This window comes from Balaenoptera acutorostrata, chromosome 2 (assembly GCF_949987535.1).
Source record: "Balaenoptera acutorostrata chromosome 2, mBalAcu1.1, whole genome shotgun sequence".
NCBI lineage: Eukaryota > Metazoa > Chordata > Mammalia > Artiodactyla > Balaenopteridae > Balaenoptera > Balaenoptera acutorostrata.
Window position 1 is genome coordinate 135,697,148 of NC_080065.1, and position 22,840 is coordinate 135,719,987.

The following is a 22,840-nucleotide window of genomic DNA, read 5'->3' on the forward strand; positions in this document are numbered from 1 at the left end:
AGTTAACTGTTTCATAGTTTCTGTGATTGGAGAATGTGGGAATAGCTGGGCTGGGTGGTTCAGGTCTAGTCTGTCATGAGGTTGCAGTCAAGCTGTCAGCCAGGGCTGCAATTATTTCAAGGCTGAACTGGAGGAGGTTATGCTTCTAAACTCAATCAAGTAGCTGATGACAAGCCTCAGAATTTCAATTTCCAAGCTCAGTTGCTCACCATGGGGGGATTTCCTTTGGCTACTCTATTATCCTCATGACATGGTAGGGGTCTTCCCTCTCAAGCCTCCCTCTTAGTATGGAGGCGAGCTTCTACCCAGACCAGTGAGTCACGGGAAAGAGAGTGAGAGAGCACACAGAAGACAGAAGCCATAGTCTTCTTATAACCTAAATTAGAAATGACATCTCATTACTTCTTTTGTATTCTATTTCCTGAAAGTGAATCACTAAGGGTGCCCACAATCAAATGAATGGGAATTGAGCTCTACCTCTTAAGGGGATTATCAAAGAGTCTAAAACCACAACACTACATGTAAGCTTTTGCCTTTTAACTCAGAAACTCCATTCCAGGAATATATCCCAAATACATCTTGGCAAAAAAAAAAAAAAAAAAAAAAAAAGTTACTCATTGCAGTACTATTTTTAATACCAAAAGACATCAGTCAACCCAAACATCTACTAACAGGTCTAGCTGTATAAATTACAGTACACACACAAAACAGTACTATTCAGCTGTAAGAGAAAGACAGAGAGAAGTATCTCTATGTACTAATATGGAGGTAACTTCAGGATATAATGTTATATGAGGGGAAAAAAAGTAGAAAAAAAATGAAAATAGTTTGTTATTACCATTTATTTTCTAAAAATGTGAATATTTATACAGTTAATTCTACTTATTCATGGTAGCTATGTTCAATTAAGTTGCTGCAAACACAGAATTAGTGAATACTAAACCATTTCTCCAAAGGGAAATAAATCAACATAAAATAGATTATAATCTTAAATTACAACTTTGTATAATTAAGATGATAACCTTAAAAACAACTTAGGTTGGTGGATTCTATTTTCTTTTTTTTTTTTAACATCTTTATTGGAGTATAATTGCTTTACAATGGTGTGTTAGTTTCTGCTTTATAACAAAGTGAATCAGTTATACATATACATATGTTCCCATATCTCTTCCCACTTGCATCTCCCTCCCTCCCACCCTCCATATCCCACCCCTCTAGGTGACCTACTAGAGAATGGACTTGAGGATATGGGGAGGGGGAAGGGTAAGATGTGACAAAGTGAGAGAGTGGCATGGACATATATACACTACCAAACGTAAAATAGATAGCTAGTGGGAAGCAACCGCATAGCACAGGGAGATCAGCTCTGTATTTTATTTATTTTACCAAAAAAACCCCAAGGTTCAGAACAGTTAAGTAATTTGCCTGAGGTCCAGTAACAAAGGCCAGAGTTAGATTCAAACCCTGTCCAACTGACTCCAGAGCTGGAGTTTCTTGCACTACACTGAATTGCCCCTACCATCCCCGTCATCTATTCGTCTCTGTATGAGAGCTGAAACAGGAAGGCAGAGCATCCCCTTGTTTAAACTCAGCCGGGAATGTGTGCATGGGGCAACTCAAATTTTTTGCTACTCTGTGCATGTCTGCCAATGACTGAAAAAGCACTGTGAGTATCGATTTTGAGATTATAACTACATTTTAGCAAGTAGGTGAATTTGCAGATACAGAATCTGTGAATAATGAAAATCAACTATATGTTTACCTTAAAAATAAAAAGCAAATGATGGAAGAATAAGCCATCAAATAAAATATAATCTACAAAAGGCATTATTAGTTATCTATTGAAATGTAGCAACCTACCCCAAAACTTAGTGGCTTAAAACAACACACATCTATTGTTTCACAGTTTATGTTGGCCAGGAATCTGGATATGGATTATCTGAGTCCTCTGCTTCGGGGTCTTCTACAAATCTATAATCAAGGTATTGGCCCAGGCTGGGGTCTCTCTCATCTGAAGACTCAAATGGGGAGAGATTCATTTCCAAGCTCAATTACATGATTGTTGGCACAATTTAATGCCTCAAGGATTGTTGGACTAAGGGCATTCATGTCCTTGCTGGTTGTTGAGAGGAAGCCACCCACAGTACTTTGCCATCCAACTTACAACTTGCTTATCTAGGGAGTCAAGAGAAGAGTCTGTAAGCAAGATGGAAGTCACAAACTTTTATAACCTTATTATCAATATATAAGTGACATCCCCTCTATGTTGCCATATGCCATTGGTTAGAAGCTGCTTACTTATGCAGAGGGTATTACAAAAGGCCATGAATATCAGGAGGTGGGAATCACTGGCAGCTACCTTAGACACTTCCTACCCCAGGGAGGAAGGAAATAAGATAGAAGGGACAGAAATCATACCTAATTTTCTTTGAATATACCATGTTCTGTTGATTTGACTTTGTAACCACAAAAAGTTTTACATAATTATAAAACAAAAGTAAATTTTATAAACCAATTCCAAACTTCTGCTTCTGACCAAAGTGAAGTAATAGGGAATGGATGGGAACTTTCACCTGAACCAATTGAAAAACCAGAGAAGTGTATGAAACAACGGCTTTAAAGGTATTAGACATCAGGCTGTGAAGGACAGTGATCCTTGAGAGATGGGAAACAAATTGAGGTGACCCCTCTGATTGCCCAGTTTACTGCCTTGAGAACACTTCTAGGTATGACACAGGACAAGAGAGTCCAGGCAGGGGCCAACAGACTTCCAGAGTGGAGGAGAAAGAACTAATAGTACAGAGAGACCAAGGCAGCTATATTCACAGAGCAGAGGCCAAAGAGGAGAAAGCTGCACAGAAAGAGAGCTCCAGAAACTTGCAGAGGTTCCACTTCAAGTATTTAAGAGAGTACTGGTCAGTGCATATATGTAAGGAAAATCAGAGTCTGGGAAAAGAGACACCAGAAAGGAAGGGGGAAACAGTAACTGGAGCTCACAAAAAGCCAAGATTAATACCTGTCTCCACCAGCCAGAATGGAAAACTTTACAATTCACTGGGAAGAATACACAGAAGGGTCTTGCCTCAATAGTGGGAAATTATTAGCTCTATATTTAAATCTTGCTCTGGTGCCACCTAACAACTGTTTCCAAGTAACTTAACTGAACTACAGAAAAGAACCTTCAAAAATATGTATTGGAACACAGAAGTATCTATCATCCAACAAGGTAAAATTCACAATGTCTACCACTAAATCAAGAATTATCAGGCATGTATAGAAACTGGAAAATGATACTCATAATGAAGAGAAAAATAACTCAAAGAAAAAAAAACAGACCAGAATTGAAAAAGGTGTTGGAAATTGTAGAGATAGATATTAACAAGTCACTATAGATCTTGCAGTCATTAAAAGGATAATGTGAGAATATTATGAACAACTTTAGCCTCATAAATTTGGCAAGGTAGAAGAAATGGACCATTTCTTCAAACACCAAAACTCAACTAAGATGAAACAGATCACCTGCATGGTCCTATAACTATGTAAAAAGTTGATTCTTAAAGACCTCACAAAAAAGGAAAAATGGTTTCACTGGAGAATTCTACCAAAATTTAAAGAATTAACACTGGTTTTACACAATCTCTTCCAGAAAATAGAAAAGAAGGGAATACTCCCCAAATCATTTTATCAGGAAATTATTACCAAAACCATACCAAGACAGTACAGTGAAAGAAAACTACAGATCAATGTCTCCCATGAACGTAGACATAAAAATCCTCAAAAAAATATTAACAAACCAAATTCAACAATCTATTATACACTATGACTAAGTGAAATGTATTCCAAGTATTCAAAGCTGGCTCAAAATAGAAAATTAACCAACAGGATACAAAGGAAAAGCAAATGATTATATCAATTGACACAGAACAGGCATTTGGCAAAAATCCAATACTCATGCATGATAAAAAAAATTCTCAGCAAAATAGTAACAGAGAGGAATTTCCCTAACTTAATGAAGAGCATATACCAAACAAACAAAAAACAAAAAAATACAACCCACAGAAAATATAATACTTAATGATGAAAGACTGAATGATTCCCCTCTTAGATCAGGAACAAGACAATGATGTTTGCTCTCACCATTCTACTTCAACATAGTACTGGAAATTCTACCCACTAAAATAACACAAGAAAGCAAAATTAGAAGCATACAGATCAGAAAGGAAAGAAATAAAACTGTCCCTATACGCAAATGACATGAATGATTGTCTATGTAGGCAATCCAAAGGAATTTACCAATATTATGCCTAAAACTAAGTGAGTTCAGCAAAGTAAGAGGATACAAGATCAACACAAAAATCAATCACATTTCTCTATACTAATAATAAAAACATGCAAGCACAAATAAAAACATAATACCATTTTTAATCACTCCAAAGAAACTGTAACACTTAGACTTACACTTATCAAAACATGTAGGATCTTTAGGAAGAAAATTACAAAATATCATTAAAAGAAATCAAATAAATAGAGATATACCATGGTCACTGATATGAAGACTATAAACAGTAAAGATGTTAATTATGCCCAAATTGATCTATAGGCTTAAAGCAATTTTCCTTAAAAATGACAGCAAGTTTTTTTTTGTAGACTTAGACAAAATTATTTTAAAATTTATATGGTGTTCCTTAAAAAAACTAAAAATAGAGTTCCCATATGATCCAGCAATCCCACTCCTGGGCATATATCCAGAAAAGATGAAAACTCTAATTTGAAAAGATACATGCACCCCAATGTTCATAGCAGCACTATTTACAATAGCCAACACGTGGAAGCAACCTAACTGTCCGTCAACAGATGAATGGATAAAGAAGATGTGGCACATATATACAATGGAATATTACTCAGCCATAAAAAAGAATGAAATAATGCCATTTGCAGCAACAAGGATGGACCTAGAGATTATCATACTAAGCGAAGTAAGTCAGAAAGAGAAAGACAAATATCATAGGATACCACTTATAAGTGGAATCTAAAAAAAGATATAAATGAACTTATTTACAAAACAAAAACAGACTCACAGACATAGAAAACAAACTTATGGTCATCAAGGGGAAAGGTGGGGAGGAATATATTAGGAGTTGGGAATAACAGATAGACACTACTATATATAAAATAGATAAACAACAAAGACCTATTGTATGGCACAGGGAACTAGATTCAATATCTTGTAAGACCCTATAATGGAAAAGAATCTGAAAAAGAATACATATATATATAAATGAATCATTTTGCTATACAACTGAAACCAACACAACACTGTATATCAACTATACTTCAATAAAAAGTTGCTTGTTTTGAAAAAAAAAAAACTTACATGGAAAGGAACAGGCCCTAAAATAGCTAAAACAATCTTGACAATGAAGAAAAAAGTGGAAGGAATTACTCCCACAACTTCTATTAAACATTGTACTGGAGGTTCTAGTCAGTGCAATAAGGCAAAAAAGAAATTAAAACCGTCTGGTTTGGAAAGGAAAGGGTAAAACCACATTCACTTGTAGATAACATGATCTTCTATGCAGAAAGTCCAATGTATTCTACCAAAAAATGGTACTAGAACTAATTAGTAAGCTCAGGAAGGTTGAAGTATACCAGATCAATATACAATAATTAGTTGTACTTCCATATACAAACAATAAATAACCAGAAATTAAAATTTAAAACATCTACAGTAGAATTATGAAAGGTTTCGGGGCAAATCTGACAAAAGATGTGAAACACCTGTACACTGAAAACGATAAAACAATGCTAACAGAGATGAAAGAAGACTTAAAGGAGCTACATCACATTCATGTGTCAGCTCATTATTTTTATAATGTCAAATTCTGAAAATTGATTTATAAGTTCAGTGCAATCTATTCAAAACAGCAGCAAGCTTTAGAGAAGAAACTGACAAGAAAAGAAATAACTGTCACTGTATGAGAAGGACAGTTTTATATTCATATGGAAAGGAAAAGGACCAAGAATCGCCAAAACAACTTTGAAAAAAAAAAATTAACTTTGAGGCTTAACACTACCTGATCTCAAGGCTTATTATACACACACTGCAATAATCAAGAGAGTGTGGTATTGGTGTAAAGACAGAAAAATGTATAAATGAAACAGAATAGATAGTTCAGGAATAGATCCAACTGATAATAATAACAAAGGCAATTCTGTGGGGGAAAGAATCACCTTTTCAACAAATAGTGCTGGAATAATTGGATATCCATAATTTAAATTGAACCTTAATCCACTCTTCATACTACATACAAAAAAATTAACTCAAAATGGCTCATAGCCCTAAACATAAAATCTAAAACTATAAAACTCCTAGAATAAAATGTAGGAGAAATCCTTTGTGACCTAGGATGAGGCAAAGATTTCTTAGTTGACACCAAAAGCATGAATCATAAAATAATAAATGATAAATTGGACCTCTGGTATTCAAAAGACACAATTTAAGAGAATAAAAAGAGAACCCACTGACTAGGAGAAATTGTTTCCAAGTCATATATCTAAGAAAGAACCATCAGCCAGAATATATGAAGACCTCTAACAACGAAATTATTTAAAACTGACCAAAAGATTTAAACAGGCACTTCACTAAAGGTATACTGATGGCAAATAAGAACAGGAAAAGATGCCCAACATCATTAGTCATCAGGGAAATGCTATGGTATCATAGTGAGATACCATTAATCGCTTACTAAAATGACTAAAATTTTAAAAACTAATATTACCAAATACTGGCAAGAATGTACAGAAATGAACTTTTACATGCAGCTAGTGGGAATGTAAAATGGTGCAATCCCTTTGGAAAACAGGCAATTCCTCAGGTTAAGTATTCACTGACTATATGATCCAGCCATTCCATTCCTAATGTTTATCCAAGAGAATAAGTATTAGGCATGTGCACATACAACATACAATATCCAATACATGTGCATGCAAACATTTGTACAGGAATGCTCATAGCAGCTTTATTTGTAAAAGCCAAAAACTAAAATTAACTCAAATGTCCATCATAGGCATCCATACGATAGAATACTAATCAGCAACAGAAAGGAATGAACTCTTGGTACACATAGAAAATCGGATTAAATTCAAAATAAGTATGCTGAGTGAAAGAAATCAGTAAAAACAAGAGTGCATACGTTATGATTCTACTTACATCAAATTCTAGAAAATGCAAATGAATATATAGTGGCAGAAAACAGGTCAGTCTTTGCCTGGGGATGAGGCAGAGAGCCAGTTGGGGAAGAGGAATTAATTTCCAAGCGATAAGAAGAAACTTTGGGGGATGACGGACATTTTCATTATCTTGACTGTGGTGACAGTTTCACTGGTGTATACATAAGCCAATGTTATCAAATATGTGCGATTTATTGTTTGTCTATTAAACCTCAATAAACCTGCTTTTAAAAAACTCTACAGCATGCTTTAAAATGCCCTACATTATCTTCCTCTATTTTTTTGACATCATAAACCACTTCCCCTCATTCATTCCACTTCAGACATTCTTGTTCTTCCTCAACTCACTTTCACTTTAGGGCTTTTGAGAATGCTCCTCTTACTAGTATACAGATTTATCACTACTCTCACCAATTACCATAGCAAATAAGAAATATTTAGATTATCTCCCCAAAATGAAAATACCTTTTTCTTCTGGTCTTCCCTTCTTTTCTCATCTTTCTTACTCCCAACTTACCCACACCTTAAAAGCTTTCTGATGTACAAAATTGTGGGTAATTCCACTCAGGTTATTAAATGAGTAAAACTGTTCATTCATGCTATCATTTAGTTTTTCAGCAAATATTCAGTGAACATCTACTATGTGTCACGCACTCTTCTATAGCTTCAGCTACATCATTTTAATATACCTAAATATTCCTGCTCCATTCAGGCTTAAATGCTACCAAAATGGATAGACAATAAACAATAAACAAGATAAGTTACAATATGACAAAAGTACCATTTAAAAAGTGAAATAAAACAAGGAAAATTAGGAATGCTTAGGGGAGTGTTGTTGTATCACACATGGAGTTCTGCTAGTCTTAGAGAATTCTGATCTAACCAGTCATCTAAGAACTCAGACTCATAATACAGTGTAATTCTACAGTGATAAAATACTGTATAATGATAATTAAGAGTGTATGCTCCCTAGGTCTACCAGAAGAAAGAGAATAATAAAGATTAGAGCAGAGATAAACAAAATAGACAATAAAAACCAACAGAGAAAATTAATGAAACCAAGAGTTGGTTCTTCAAAAAGATCAACAAAATTGGCAAACCTTTAACTAGATTGACTCAGAAAAAAGAGAAGAGATTCAAATAACTAAAATCAGAAATGAAAGAGGGGACATTACAACTGATTTTACAGAGCTAAAAAAGATTGTAAGAGAGTACTATGAACAACTGTACACCAACAAATTGAATAATCTAGATGAAACAAATTCCTAGAAACTCAAAACTTACCAGTACTAAATCATGAAGAAACAGAAAATCGATAGATTTAAAACCAGTAAGAAGATTGAATAAGTAATCAAAAATCTTGCAATAAATAACCCTGACTACAACTGTTGGGGGCATTTTCCTCCACAGTAGAGGTCAAGGAGACATGAAGGTCATATTTCACCCCGTTAGAGATGAAGAGTCTGAAACGCAAAGAAAAGCAAGATCTAGACAAGCAAGACAGTCTAGAAGATCAACACAGCATAGACTGATCTTTAGGAAGCTGAAAAAACAATATGAAGAAGTCATTGTACCCAAATCAGAGAACAAGAAAAAGAAAAAGGGGGGAAAGGAAAGCAGGATAAAGAGAAGAAGAAAAGAAGCAGAAACATCTAGAGAAGATAAATATGAACAAAAGTACTTCAGAACATATGATAAGATTTATCAGCCTTGTCTCCCAAGGCAATAGAAATAAAAGAATAAACAAATGCGACCTAACCAAACTTATAAGCTTTTGCACAGCAAAGGAAACCATAAACAAAATGGAAAGAGACAATCTACAGACGGGGAGAAAATACTTGCAAATGATGTGACTGACAAGGACTTAATTCCAAAATATATAAACAGCTCATACAACTCAATAACAAAAAAACAACCCAGTCAAAAAATGGGCAGAAGACCTAAATACACATTTGTCCAAAGAAGACATACAGATGGCCAACAGACACATGAAAAGATGTTCAACATTCTAATTATTAGAGAAATGCAAATCAAAATTACAATGAGCTACCACCTCACACCAATCAGAATGGCCATGATTAAAAAGTCTACAAGTAATAAATGCTGGAGAGGGTGTGGAGAAAAGGGAACCCTCTCACACCGTTGCTGGGAATGTAAATTGGTGCAGCCACTATGGAAAACAGCATGGAGGTTCCTCAAAAAACTAAAAATAGAGTTGCCATATGATCCAGCAATCCCATTCCTGGGCATATGCCTAGACAAAACTATAATTCGAAGAGATACATGAACCCCTATGTTCATAGCAGCATTATTTACAATAGCCAAGACAGGGAGACAACCTAAATGTCCATTGACAGATGAATGGATAAAGAAGATGTGGTATATATATACAATGGAATACTACTCAGCCATAAAAAAGAACGAAATAATGCCATTTGCAGCAACTAGAGATTATCATACTAGGTAAAGTAAGTCAGAAAGAGAAAGACAGATACCACATGACATCACTTATATGTGGAATCTAAAATATGACACAAATGAACTTATCTATGAAACAGAAACAGACTTACAGACATAGAGAACAGACTTGTGGTTGCCAAGTGGGGGTGAAGGGGTGGGGAGGGATGGAGTGGGAGTTTGGGATTAGCAGATGCAAACTATTATATATAGAATGGATAAACAACAAGGTTCTACTGTATTGCACAGGGAACTATATTCAATATCCTGTAATAAACCAAAATGGAAAAGAAAAAAAAAAGTTTATCAGCCTTACAGACCAGAACTGACTTCAAGTTCAACCACTCCATCCTGTTCACTTTCTTTTTTTTTGGAACTTGTTAGCTTGTTTATGTCTCTCTGGGCATCATTCCCCACATGTGGGGCCCAGCTCTCTGGAACCTTCACTGGCCATCCTTTCCTCGTTTCTCCCCTGGGCACCAGAACCGCATAGGTAGATACATCCACGCGTCTCCCACATCTGTAGACGCCTCCTGCCTCTTGTGCTATCTGGCCAAACTCTGAGGCTCCCCCGGCACCTTCATCTCCGGGTCTATCCTGGTGGGGCCTTCCTCCCTGGGGTAGTAGTGCAGGGGATTGTGTCACAGTTCCTCGCCGATGATCTCAGCAATCCTGTTAGACCGTGGGCAGTTGTGGTCAGACAACCAGTTGAGGAAGTTAAGGCTGGTGGTGTCCTGCCTGCAGTTGGGGGCTCCTCATTCATAATCCCAGAACCACTGGACGGGAGTGGAACGAGACGCCCTATATCCAGCAATGCTAAGGTGATACTCCTTAACGATCATGTCATTCCAGAAGCAAGGGTTGTTCCGAAAGAAAAACATCAACCTGCAGTGGTGCCTGGGATGGCCCAGTTCCTGCACCTCCAAACTGATCATGTAGCTAAGCGTGTCTTCATCTTGGTCACTGATCATGGCCGACATCTGGAAGTGGTTCATAGTGGCTCTGGCCCAGAAGCCAGGAATGCCCTGGATGATGGCCCTTCTGCGATCAAACTGAGGATTCCGCCTCTGACTGATCTTGCGCTTGCCCTGCTGGCTTGGGCATTCAGAGTGCTCAGCTCTAACTGCAGGGCCCCCAGCGCCTCTAGCGGGGGCCAGGCCGTCGTGGGTCCCGGCTCTGGCTCTTCCTGCTCCTGCTCCTGGGGCTTCTCCTCCCGCTCCTCCGCCTGCATCTCCTCCTGCTCCTCCTCTGCCACCACCTCCAACACTTGCATGATGTCCTCCACGAGCAGCCCTAACTCCTCCCGGATCCCCGCCACCTCTCCCTCCTCCAGGGCCACGCCTTGCTGCATGACCTCCACCTTGAAGATGGTGGCCTCCTTGCCCAACCCACCAGCTAGTGCCCGTGCCGTACCCACCTCCCCCACTGCAACCCCCCACAACTAGGGCCCCTTCTTCCTGAGCCCCCCACTGCAGGCCCCTTCTTCCTGAGCACCCCCTCCCACAACTAGGATGACCCAGTGTCCCTGGGCAGCACCGCCTTCCCCAGACCCCGCCTCACTCACCATGTGGCCCTGGCCCTGAGCTGGGGCAGCTACGAAGGAGCGGGAGGTGGAAGCACAGCACGTGGCCCACAGAGCAGGCAGGCCCAGCGACCAGAGTCACCCTGCGCCACGGACCTCGGGGTGGGGGGGCGAGGGCATCCTGTTCACTTTCTACCATGAACAGTTCACTCTATGATTCAAGTCATCTAAACAGGCCAATCTTGTAGGTATAACTTCTGTGTATTCCAGAAGATTAACAAAAGAAAATGAAGAAGAGGGAGAAAAGAGAGAAGAAAAAGGAGAAAATAAAGCACACCCTAAATCAATCAGAGAACAACAGTGGCCAAGAGAGAAAAGAAGATCTACAGGAGTTTCATTTTGGACACAAGATAGAGATGAAAATGAAAAAGAACAACAATCAGATACAGATGGGAGATCCAATAAGAAAGAAACTTGGATTGATTCCATTTCTAGATGTGAAACAAGTTCCATGTCATCTAGTGATTGGTATTAATTCCTTGCTGGGTTACTCTGCATCATACAGTTACTTTAAAAAAAGAAAGACTTACAGTAGCAGGCTAGAAAAGGATGACTCCCTGACTTTAAAAAGCTTTATGAACAAATTCGAACTGAAAATGAAAAGCTGAAAGCATAGCTACATGATACATATATGGAACTGACAGATCTTAAATTGCAATTGGAAAAGGCCACCCAGAGACAAGAAAGATTTGCAGATAGGTCACTACTAGAAGTTGGGAAAAAAGGGGACAAAGAGCTCTAAAAAGAATATCTGAAGTGAAAGAAGAGCTCAAATTTTTACCAGATCTAAAAGCAGACAACCAGAGGCTAAAGGATGAAAATGGGGACTTGGTCAGAGTCATAAGCAAACTTTCCAAATTAAATAAAAAGCAGCAAGTAATGGAATTGCACATATTTGTAATCCCATGGATCATAACTGAAAGTCACTGGAAACTTGGAAGGATCCTTGGAGGCTATCATTTTTGGATATGCTGCCAATTGCCTACTTATCTAGGATTTCTGTTTCATTTTGTTTTTCTTTTTTTCCCCTTGTATCGAGGTCATTGTTTCATGTTAATGCAGCTGCTGAGAAGTGGGGTTTTTGATTTATTTATTTTAAATAACTGAGAAAACTTGTGTACAACTCCAGCATATAAAGAAAGTGTTCAAGGCCAGATATGCCTCAGATATTTAACCAGCAAGCCTTAGTTGTACGTAAATACTTTTGTGTCAACAAAAACTTTCAGCTCTCAGAGAAGACAGTTATTCAGCATTTTTTGATCTGCCAGTTTTCAGTTTTTCAATATTTAGGTTTTTTTGCTTTACATCTAAGTTTGGGTTTGTATTTTTTCTTTATAACTCTTCATGTGGCAGACATTTCTATGTTTTCACACCTTTATCATTTACAGAAAAGAACATGTGCTCTTCTGAGATTGTTGTTAGGTTCAGGCTAATGCTGTGTTGTCCCCCAGCTGGAACTGAGTTGCTTGGAGGAACATTTTTTCTCATTGTTTGTGCAATATGCATTTATTTCTTATATGAATGCTTTTAAGTCAATTGAGATTAGATTCTTCTAAGTCCTACTTTCTGCCTTCATTGGTAAGATGTTGTTTCTGTTGTTTATTATTGTAGAATAAGAGATTAGATCCTGTAATCTTCACATTCATTTTGCAGGTACTGAGTGATACTGTATATATAAGTGTGTGTTGCTTGATTTTTAGAAAACCCCGTGGCACATTTGCCTATTTTCTTATTTCAAAAATCTGTTAACACAAGTAGGCTATTCCATAATAGTGTTAAAAACAAAATTTGCTAACAATGTGATATAAAGACTTTAAAAGGTACCCTATCTTTACAAAACTTTTCTACTGTAAAGTGCTTTTATTTTCAGTTTGCATTTGATAGTTTTCAACCACAATTTAAGCTGCATAAGATAAATGCTTCACATTTCATATAACTATATTTATCTGAGTGTTATCTAAAATTGTTGTGCTAGCCAAAGTAATGCTATGAAGTCATTTCCAGATTTAACCCATGAGTTAATGCTAAATGCATTGTTACTGCCATGGGAAGAGGCACTGACTTTGATACTACCAGCATGTCCAGACTATACATGTACCAGTGACTTTTAAAAAAAAAAACCAAGTACATAATGAATATGGCTTTTATTTGGACAAATAGCTTTATATTTTAATTAAACCATGCAAAAAATATTACATCTTTCTAGCATATAACTGTCTCCTTATCCACTGAACATTTCAGACTTTTGAATAAATTGTACATCAGAAAGCTTATGGTCACTAATTGCATTACTGATTGTAGTGTATATTATACAAAATGTGAATTTGTCCCCCCTCATTTTAGAAGGTCACTGTGTTCTACTGCCTATTTTAGATTATTTTGGGGTTGGGAAAGAGTGTTTTCCCAGAAGGATTTTAAGTCTCCTCTCTCGATGGGTTTTATGAAGACATGAGGTTATGTTCTTACCACCAAGCTCAGGATTCTAGGTTTTTAAAGGTACAAGGATAGTTATGGGAATTTTATTTTGATTTGAACTGTATGAATAGAACATCTGAATATAGAGAATTTCCATGATCTTATGTGGGCATAAAATATACAGATAATTGAACAGTTTGAGTGACTGCACAACATTTAGGCATGAAAACAGGAATAAAATTAAGAAAACAATTTCATTTATAATAGCAAGAAAAAGAATAAAATACACGGGAATAAAGTTAATCAAGGACACAAAAGACTTGTACACTGAAAACTACAAAACATTGCTGAAAGAACTTATAGAAACACACAAACGGAAAGAAATCTCATATTCATGGACTGGAAGATTTAATACTGTTAAGATGTAAATATCATCCAAAGTGGTCTACAGATTCAATGCAATTTCCATCAAAACTCCAATAATGTTTTTTGCAGAAATAGAAAAATCCATCCTAAAATTTATATGTAACCTCAGGAAACCCTGTGTAACCTAAACAATCTTCAAAAGAAAAACAATGTTGTAAGTCTAACACATCCTGATTTCAAAACTTATTACAAAGCTACTGTAATCAAAAGAGTGTGGTATTGGCATAAGAATAGACATATAAACCAACGTAATAGAATAGATAGGACAGAAATAAACCTTTGCGTATATGGTCAAATGATCTCAACAAAGATGCCAAGACCATTAAAAGGGGAAAAAACAGTCTTTTTCGATAAATAGCATTGGGAAAACTTGATGGCCACATGCAAAAGGATGAATTCATACCCTTATCTAACACCATATACAAAATTACCTCAAAATGGATCAAGGTCCTAAACAAGAGCCACCTGTCAAAGCTGCCTTTCAGAAATGAAGGGGAGATAAAGACTTTCCCAGACAGCAAAACTGAGGAGGTTCATCACCACTATACCAGCTTTACAAGAAATGCCAAAAGGAATTCTTTAAGCTGAAATGAAAGGATACTAGCTAGTAACATGAAAATATAAAACACAGTTGTAAAGGTAAGTACATAGTCAAATTCAGAATATTCTAATACTATCATACAATGGTGTATTAAACACTTAACTCCAGTAGAAAGGTTAAAAAAGATAAAAGTATTAAAAATAACTATAGCCAAAATAATTTGTTAATGGATATACAAATAAAAAGACATAAATTGTTACATTAAAAACATAAAATGAGGGGAGCAAAGGGTAGTTTTGTATGCAATCAGGTTAAGTTATCATCAGCTTACAATAGAATAAGATATTTTATGTGAGCCTCATGATAATCAAAGCAAAAACCTAGAGTAGATACACAAAAGATAGAGAGGGCAATCAAAGAACACCTCTAAGGAAAATCATCAATTAACAAAGGAAGACAGCAAGAGAGGAAGAAAAGAAAAATAGAAATACAAAACAGTCAGGAAACAATAAGGTGGCATCAATAAGTCTTTGCCAATCAACAATTACTTTAAATTGATTAAATTATCCAATCAAAAGGCATAGAGTGGCTGAATAGATTTAAAAAACAACAACAAAACAAGGCCTAACAATATGCTGCCTACAAGAGACTCACTTCAGCTTTAGGAACATGTATAGGTTCAAAGTTACAGAATGGGAAAAGATATTCCAAGCAAATGGAAACCAAAAGAGATCAAGCATAGCTATACTTATATTAGACAAAATATACTATAAGTTAAAAACTGAAACAGAGACAAAAAAGGTCATTATATAATGATAAAAGGGTCAATTAATCAAGATAATACAATATTATAAATATATATACACCCAACATCAGACTACCTAAATATTAGGCAAATACTAACAGGTCTGAAGGGAGAAATAAAACTACAGTAATAGTAGAGGACTTCAATACCTCACTTTCAACAATGGATAGATCATCCAGACAGAAAATCAACAAAGGAACTTGAACTATATTTTAAATCAAATGGACACATACACAACATTTCATTCAACAGCAAAGGAATATACATTTTTCCCAATGGCACACAGGACATCCTCCAGGATAAATCATAAGATAGATCACAAAACAAGTCATAGCATATTTATGAAGACTGAAACCATATCAAGTATCTTTTCTGACCACAGTGGTATGAAACAAGAAATCAATAACAGAAGCAAAACTGAAAAGCTCACAAATATGTGCCCACTCTTGACACTTCTATTGAACATAATACTAGAAGTACTAGCCAGAGCAATTAGTCAAAAAAAAAAAAAAAAAAAAAACCATCCAAATCGAAAAGTAAAAAGTAAAAGTGTCTCTGTTTGCACATGACATGACCTTATATACAGGCATACCTCAGAGATATTGAGGGTAAAGTTCCAGGCCACTGCAATAAAGTGAATAGCGCAATAAAGTGAGTCACACAAATGTTTTGGTTTCATAGTACATATAAAAGCTATGTTAAAAATATACTGTAGTCTATTAAGTATGTAATAGCATTATATCTAAAAGCATGTAATACTTTAATTTAGAAATAACTTATTGCTAAATAATGCTAACCACCATTTGAGCTTTCAGCGAGTCTTACTTTTTGTTGATGGAGAGTCTTGCCTCAATGTTGATGGCTGCTGACTGATCAGTGGCGGCTGCTGGAGGTCGGGGTGACAGTGGCAATTTCTTAAAATAAGACAACAGTGAAGTTTGCCACATTAATTGACTCTTCCTTCACGTACGATTTCTCTGTAGCATGCAATGCTCTTTGATAGCATTTTACCCACAGAACTTCTTTCAAAATTGCAGTTAATCCTCTCAAACCCTGCCGCTGCTTTATCAACTAAGTTTAAGTAACATTCTAAATCCTTTGTTTTCATTTCAACAATCTTCACAACATCCTCACCAGGAGTAGATTCCATCTCAAGAAACCACTTTCTTTGCTCATTCATAAGAAGCAACTCCTCATCCGTTACAGTTTTATCATGAGATTGTAGCACCTCAGTCACATCTTCAGGCTCCACTTCTAACTGCAAGAATTACCAAAATGTGACACAGAGACAAAAAGTGAGCAAATGCTGTTGAAAAAATGGCACCAGTAGATTTGCTCAACACAGGCTTGCCACAAACCTTCAGTTTGTAAAAAACACAACATCTGCAAAACATAATAAAGTGAAGCATGATAGAGCAAAGTATGCTTGTACAGAAAACTCTAGAGACTTTACCAAAAAACTTGTTAAAATAATAAACAAATTCAGGAAAGCTGAAGCATACAAAATCAATATGCAGAAATTAGTTATTCATCTATATACAAACAATGAACTATTGGAAAGAGAAATTAAGAAAACAATCCCAGGGAATTCCCTGGCAGTCCAGTGGTTAGAACTTAGTGCTTTCACTGCCGAGGGCCTGGGTTCGATCCTTGGTCAGGGAACTAAGATCCTGCAAACCACACAGCATGGCCAAAAAAAAAAAAAAATCCCATTTACAAAGGCATCAAAAACAATAAAATACTTAGGTATAAGCTCAAACTGTAAACTGAAAACTATAAGATACCAATTTAAAAAACTGAAGAGGACACAAATAAATGAAAAGATAATCTGTGTTCATAGTTTGGAAGACTTAATATTGTTAAAATGTCTATAGTAGCAAAACAACCTGTAGTTTCAATGCACCCACTATTAAAATTCCATTGGCATTTTTCACAGACATAGAAAAAACAATCCTAGAATTCATCGGGAACCACAAAGACCCTAAATAGCCAATGCAATACTGAAAAAGAAGAACAAAGCTGGAGGTAACATATTTCCTGATGTCAAACTATATTACAAATCTATAGTAATCAACAGAATGGTACTGCTATAAAAACAGACACATAAACCAGTGGAACAGAATAGAGAGCCCAGATATAAACCTATACATATACAGTCAGCTAATCTTCATCAAGGACACACAATGGAGAAAGGATAATCTCTTCATTAAATGGTGCTGGGAAAACTGGGTATCCACATTCAAAAGAATGAAACTAGACCCCTACCTTACACCACTCACAAAAGTTATCTCAAAATGGATTAAAGACTAAATTTACCTGAAACCATATAACTCCTAGAAGAAAACAGGGGAAAAGCTCCTTGACATTGGTCTTGGCAATGATTTTTTTGGGATATGACACCAAAAGCAGAGGAAATAAAAGCAAAATAAACAAGTGGAACTACATCAAACTAAAAAGCTTCTGACTACAAGTAACTCAATTTCGTTTCTTTTTATGGCTGAGTAATATTCCATTGTACATGTCATACAGAGTGAAGTAAGTCAGAAAGAGAAAAACTAATACCGTATGCTAATGCATATATATGGAATCTTAAAAAAAAGGTAGTAATGAACCTAATGGCAGGGCAGGAATAAAGACGCAGACATAGAGAATGGACTTGAGGACACAAGTGGCGGGGGAGGGGAAGCTGGGGTTAAGTGAGAGTTAGCACTGACATATATACACTACCAAATGTAAAATAGATAGCTAGTGGGAAGAAGCAGCATAGCACAAGAAGATCAGCTTGGTGCTCTGCAACGACCTAGAGGGGTAGGATAGGGAGGGTGGGAGGGAGGCTCAAGAGGGAGGGTATATGGGGATATATGTATGCATATGGGTGATTCACTTTGTTGTATAACAGAAACTAAGACAGCATTGTGAAGCAGTTATACTCCAATAAAGATGTATAAAAAAATTTAAAAATAAAAATAATTAGAAATCTAAACTAATTAATTAATTAAAAGGTTTCTGAAAAGAAAAGGAAATAATCAACAAAATGAAAAGACAACCTATGGAAGAGGGGGAAATACTTGCAAATCATTGATCTGGTAAGAGGTTACTATCCAAAATATATAAGGAACTCATACAACTCAATAGCAAAGAAACAATCTGATTATAAAATGGGCAGAGAAATTGAATAGGCATTTTTCCAAAGAAGACATCCAAATGGTCAACAGGTATATGAAAAGGTGCTCAACATCACTAATCATCAGAAAAAAGCAAATCAAAACCATTCTAACCTCATACCTGTTAGAATGGCTATCATCAAAAAGACAGATAACATGTTGGCAACGATGCAGAGAAAGGGGAACCCTATACACTACTGGTATGAATGTAAATCAGCACAGCTATTATGGAAAACATGGAGGTTCCTAAAAAAGTCCTGCTTCTGGGCATATATATCAAAAGGAAGTGAAATCACTACTTGCAGAGATATCTACACCCCCATGTTCACTGCAGCATTAATCACAATAGTCATTTTTATAACTACATAACAGGACTTCCCTGGTGGCACAGTGGTGAATCTGCCTGCCAATGCAGGGGACACGAGTTCAAGCCGTGGTCCGGGAAGATCCCACATGCCACGGAGCAACTAAGCCCATGCGCCACAACTACTGAGCCTGCGCTCTAGAGCCCACAAGCCACAAGTACTGAGCCCGTGCGCCTAGAGCCTGTGTTCCACAAGAGAAGCCACTGCAACAAGAAAAGCCACCGCAACAAGAGAAGCCCCTGCACCGCAACATCCCTGCTCACCACAACTAGAGAAAGCCCGTGCACAGCCACCAAGACCCAACGCAGCCAAAAATAAATAAATTTATTTTTAAAAACTACATATGACTATATATATATATATATATATATATATATATATATATATATATAATTCAGCTATAAAAAATGAAGGAATTCCTGTACAGCACGGTGGCTATAGTTAACAATACTGCATCATATGTTTGCAAGTTGCTAACAGAGTAAATCTTAAAAGTCCTCAGCACAGGAAAAAAACCTGTAGCTGTATGAAGTGATAGATGTTAGCTAAATTTATAGTGGCAATCATTTCACAATATATGCATATCATTATGCTGTATACCTTAAACTTATACAATGTTTGTTATATGTCAGTTATATCTCAATAAAACTGGGGGAAAAAAGGAAATCCTGCCATTTGTGACAACACGGATGGACCCTGAGGGCATCATGGTAAGTAAAGTCAGACAGAGAAATATAAATACTCAATGACCCCACATACATAAAATATGGAAATGCTAAAATCATAGAAATTGAGAGTAGTTTGGTGGCTGCCAGGGGCTGAGGGCCAGGGAAAATGAGATGTTGGTCAAATGGTACACACTTCCAGTTACATAATAAATAAGTTCTGGGGATCTAATGTATAGTATGGTGACTACAGCTAACAATACTGTATCATATACTTGAAAGTTGCTGAGAGTAAATCTTAAATGATTTCATCACAAAAATAAAATGATAACTATGTGAGGTGATGAAGGTGTTGACTAACCATATTGTGGTAAATGTCACATTATAAATATACATTGCATGTATCAAATTATCACTTTGTACACCTTAAACTTACACAATGCTATGTCAACTATATCTCAGTAACTCCAGGGAGAAAAACAAATTTAGGATTATAAGGTTTTTACTTAACATCTTTGATATGGTAATTTTTTATCATACACCTGAAATCTTTGGTTCCTAAAGACATTCATAACTACAGTAGTTCTCCCTTGACCACAGGGGATATGTTTCAAGACCCGCAGTGGATGCCTGAAATTGAGCTGTTTTTTCCTATACATACATCCTATGATAAAGTTTCATTTACAAATTAGGCACAATAAGACAGTAACTAATAATTAAACAATTATAACAATATACTGTAATAAGAGTTATGTGAATGTGGCCTCTCAAAATATCTTCTTGTACAAATTTAATGCCTTTTCCATCTTAACTTAAGCACTTATCATGCACTGGGGCCATAACTTTTGAAGTCTGAGGTGTGACAGCAAAGCAAGCATGAATTATTTTTCCATCTTCACAATTTCACAGATTTGTTCTTACCATAGGTCTTAGCAATCTCGGCATACAATTTTTTTCTTTCCTTACTAAGTCAAAAACTTTTACCTTTTCACTTTAAGAAAACATTTCACAGCCTCTCTTTGGCATGTCTGAATTGCCAGCATCATTACTATTGTGCTTCAGGGCCATTACTAAGTAAAATAAGGGTGACTTGAACACAAGCACTGTGATACCATGACAGTTGATCTGATAAACGAAATTACTACTAAGTGACTTCACAGGCAGGATACACTGGACAAAGGGATGATTTATGTCCCACGGAGTGGGACAGTAGGAGACTTCTTCACACTACTCAGTATGATGTGCAATTTAAAACTTACGAATTATTTACAGAATTTTCCGTTTAATATTTTTAGATGGAGGTTGACAGCAGGTAACTGAAAACACAGAAAGCGAAACCACAGATAAGGGGGGACTACTGTATTTATTTGATCCATTCTTTCATTTCTTTTTCTTCCCTCTGTATGTGTATGTATCCAATATTATTATCAATACCAGTATTATGAGTAACGGAACGGTTACTGAAAAACACCTTCTTTGCCGTTCCTTTATCCTTATGATATATCCCACCAGGGAAAAACAAACAGTTTAAAGTTCCTTGAAATTATTTCTCGGTATGGTAACCACCAATGCTATATATGTTTAGTTTCCTTTTGTTAAATTTTTAGGTGTCACTTCATTTTGACTTTGTTTTGTTATTATTTATACTATTTACATGGTTCCAAAGTCAATTATACAAAACAAAGTTACATTCATGAGAGGTCTAAGGGATATCACTATCCTCTCCACCATGTTCCATCACCTTAGAGCAAAACATTTTAATTAATATTTGGGTCTTTCCTTTCAGCATTTGTACTTATATATAAGAAAATATGTGCACTTCTTCCCACCACTACCTGTCTTTCTTAGAAGACAGTGTACTGTAATTATTCTGTGCCTTATTTAAGAACATGAATGGAGAGTATAAAAAGACGTATCTCATATGTGCCCTTGTTCCCACCACTACCTGTCTTTCTTAGAAGACAGTGTACTGTAATTCTTCTGTGCCTTGTTTTATTTAAGAACATGACTGGAGAGTATAAAAAGACATATCTTATTCCTCTTTAGAGTTGCACAGTCCCCAGTGTGCAGATATATTTAAACATTTTCTATCAATAATCATTTAGGCTGTTTACTGTCTTTTTTCTGTTGTGAACAGTGCTATGATGAATGAACGTTAAGTATGTACCTCTTTTTTTTTAAGATTTTTTTTTGATGTGGACCATTTTTAAAGTCTTTATTGAATTTGTTACAATATTGCTTCTGTTTTATGTTTTGGTTTTTTTGGCCCCAAGACATGTGAGATCTTAGCTCCCCAACCACGGATCGAAGCTGCACCCCTGCATTGGAAGGCGAAGTCTTAACCACTAGGCTGCCAGGGAAGTCCCAAGCATGCATCTCTTAATATTTCCCCAACATATCTTTAGAAGATTCATAAAAATGTTTAGAAATTGCATATGTAATTTTGCTAGATACATCCAAGTTTATTCAAACTAATAACTTCTTTTAACACAGAAATTTTAATATTAATATAAGCCATTTTATCAACCTTTTCTTCATGCACAGTGTTAAACATTTTTCCCTATCCTAAGGCTATGAAGAGTCTCCTATATAATTACCTGGAAACTTTGCCATTTTGCATTTCATATTTATATTTAGATGAGTTGACCCAGAACAATTTATTAAAAAGATAATTTTTCCCCTCTGATCACAATACCACTTTTGTCATAAAGTTACTCATATATAATTTTTTTATTCTCAGGCTCTCATTTCATTCATCTATTTTTGTCACTCTTGTGTCAATACTATATTGCCTATATTACTACAGCTTTGTGGGAAACCTTAGTCTGATCAATTCTAATATTTGTTCTTACTGAGTGACTTGCCTATTCTTGTCCCTTAGTATTTCCATATATATATTAGAATCAACTAGATACAGATATAGGTATATCACAATTTGTATGTGTTTGTAAAATAAAATAAATGAAAAGTAATTGAGGTCTCTTTAACATAGCATGAGTTAGATCACCAGACACAAAGGCAGTGAAATGGACAGAGGAGAGGACAGGAAAGCTGAGATCAGAAGCAGTGTGTTTAAATGCAAATCAAATTTAAATGTGTACACATTGGAATTAGTAGCCTATTTCAAGAGAAGAGAGAGGGATAAACAGGATAAATATTAGCTAAGAATGTGCTGTCTGCCAGGATTTCA

General features: G+C 36.1%; 2 protein-coding genes and 1 pseudogene across 3 annotated transcripts in view; 1 reads left to right on the forward strand and 2 right to left on the reverse strand.

Moving 5' to 3' along the window:
* LOC130704535 (zinc finger protein 300) overlaps nt 1-22,840 on the reverse strand; it is a 56,121-nt gene that overhangs the window by 12,386 nt on the left and 20,895 nt on the right. Inside the window, exon 3 of one of the 2 annotated variants that reach the window (XM_057540117.1) lies at nt 16,282-16,714. The exons of the other annotated variant lie outside the window; for it this stretch is intronic. The gene's annotated coding sequence lies outside the window, so the exon portion shown is untranslated. The remainder of the gene's footprint in view (nt 1-16,281; nt 16,715-22,840) is intronic. 2 annotated transcript variants of the gene reach the window in all.
* On the forward strand, nt 8,628-21,802 carry LOC114238662 (protein phosphatase 1 regulatory subunit 12A-like; annotated as a pseudogene).
* LOC130707042 (testis-specific Y-encoded protein 1-like) lies at nt 10,233-11,254 on the reverse strand. The gene is given in 3 exon segments (XM_057539697.1): nt 10,233-10,771; nt 10,774-11,082; nt 11,248-11,254. Coding segments are annotated over 3 exon segments (855 nt in total).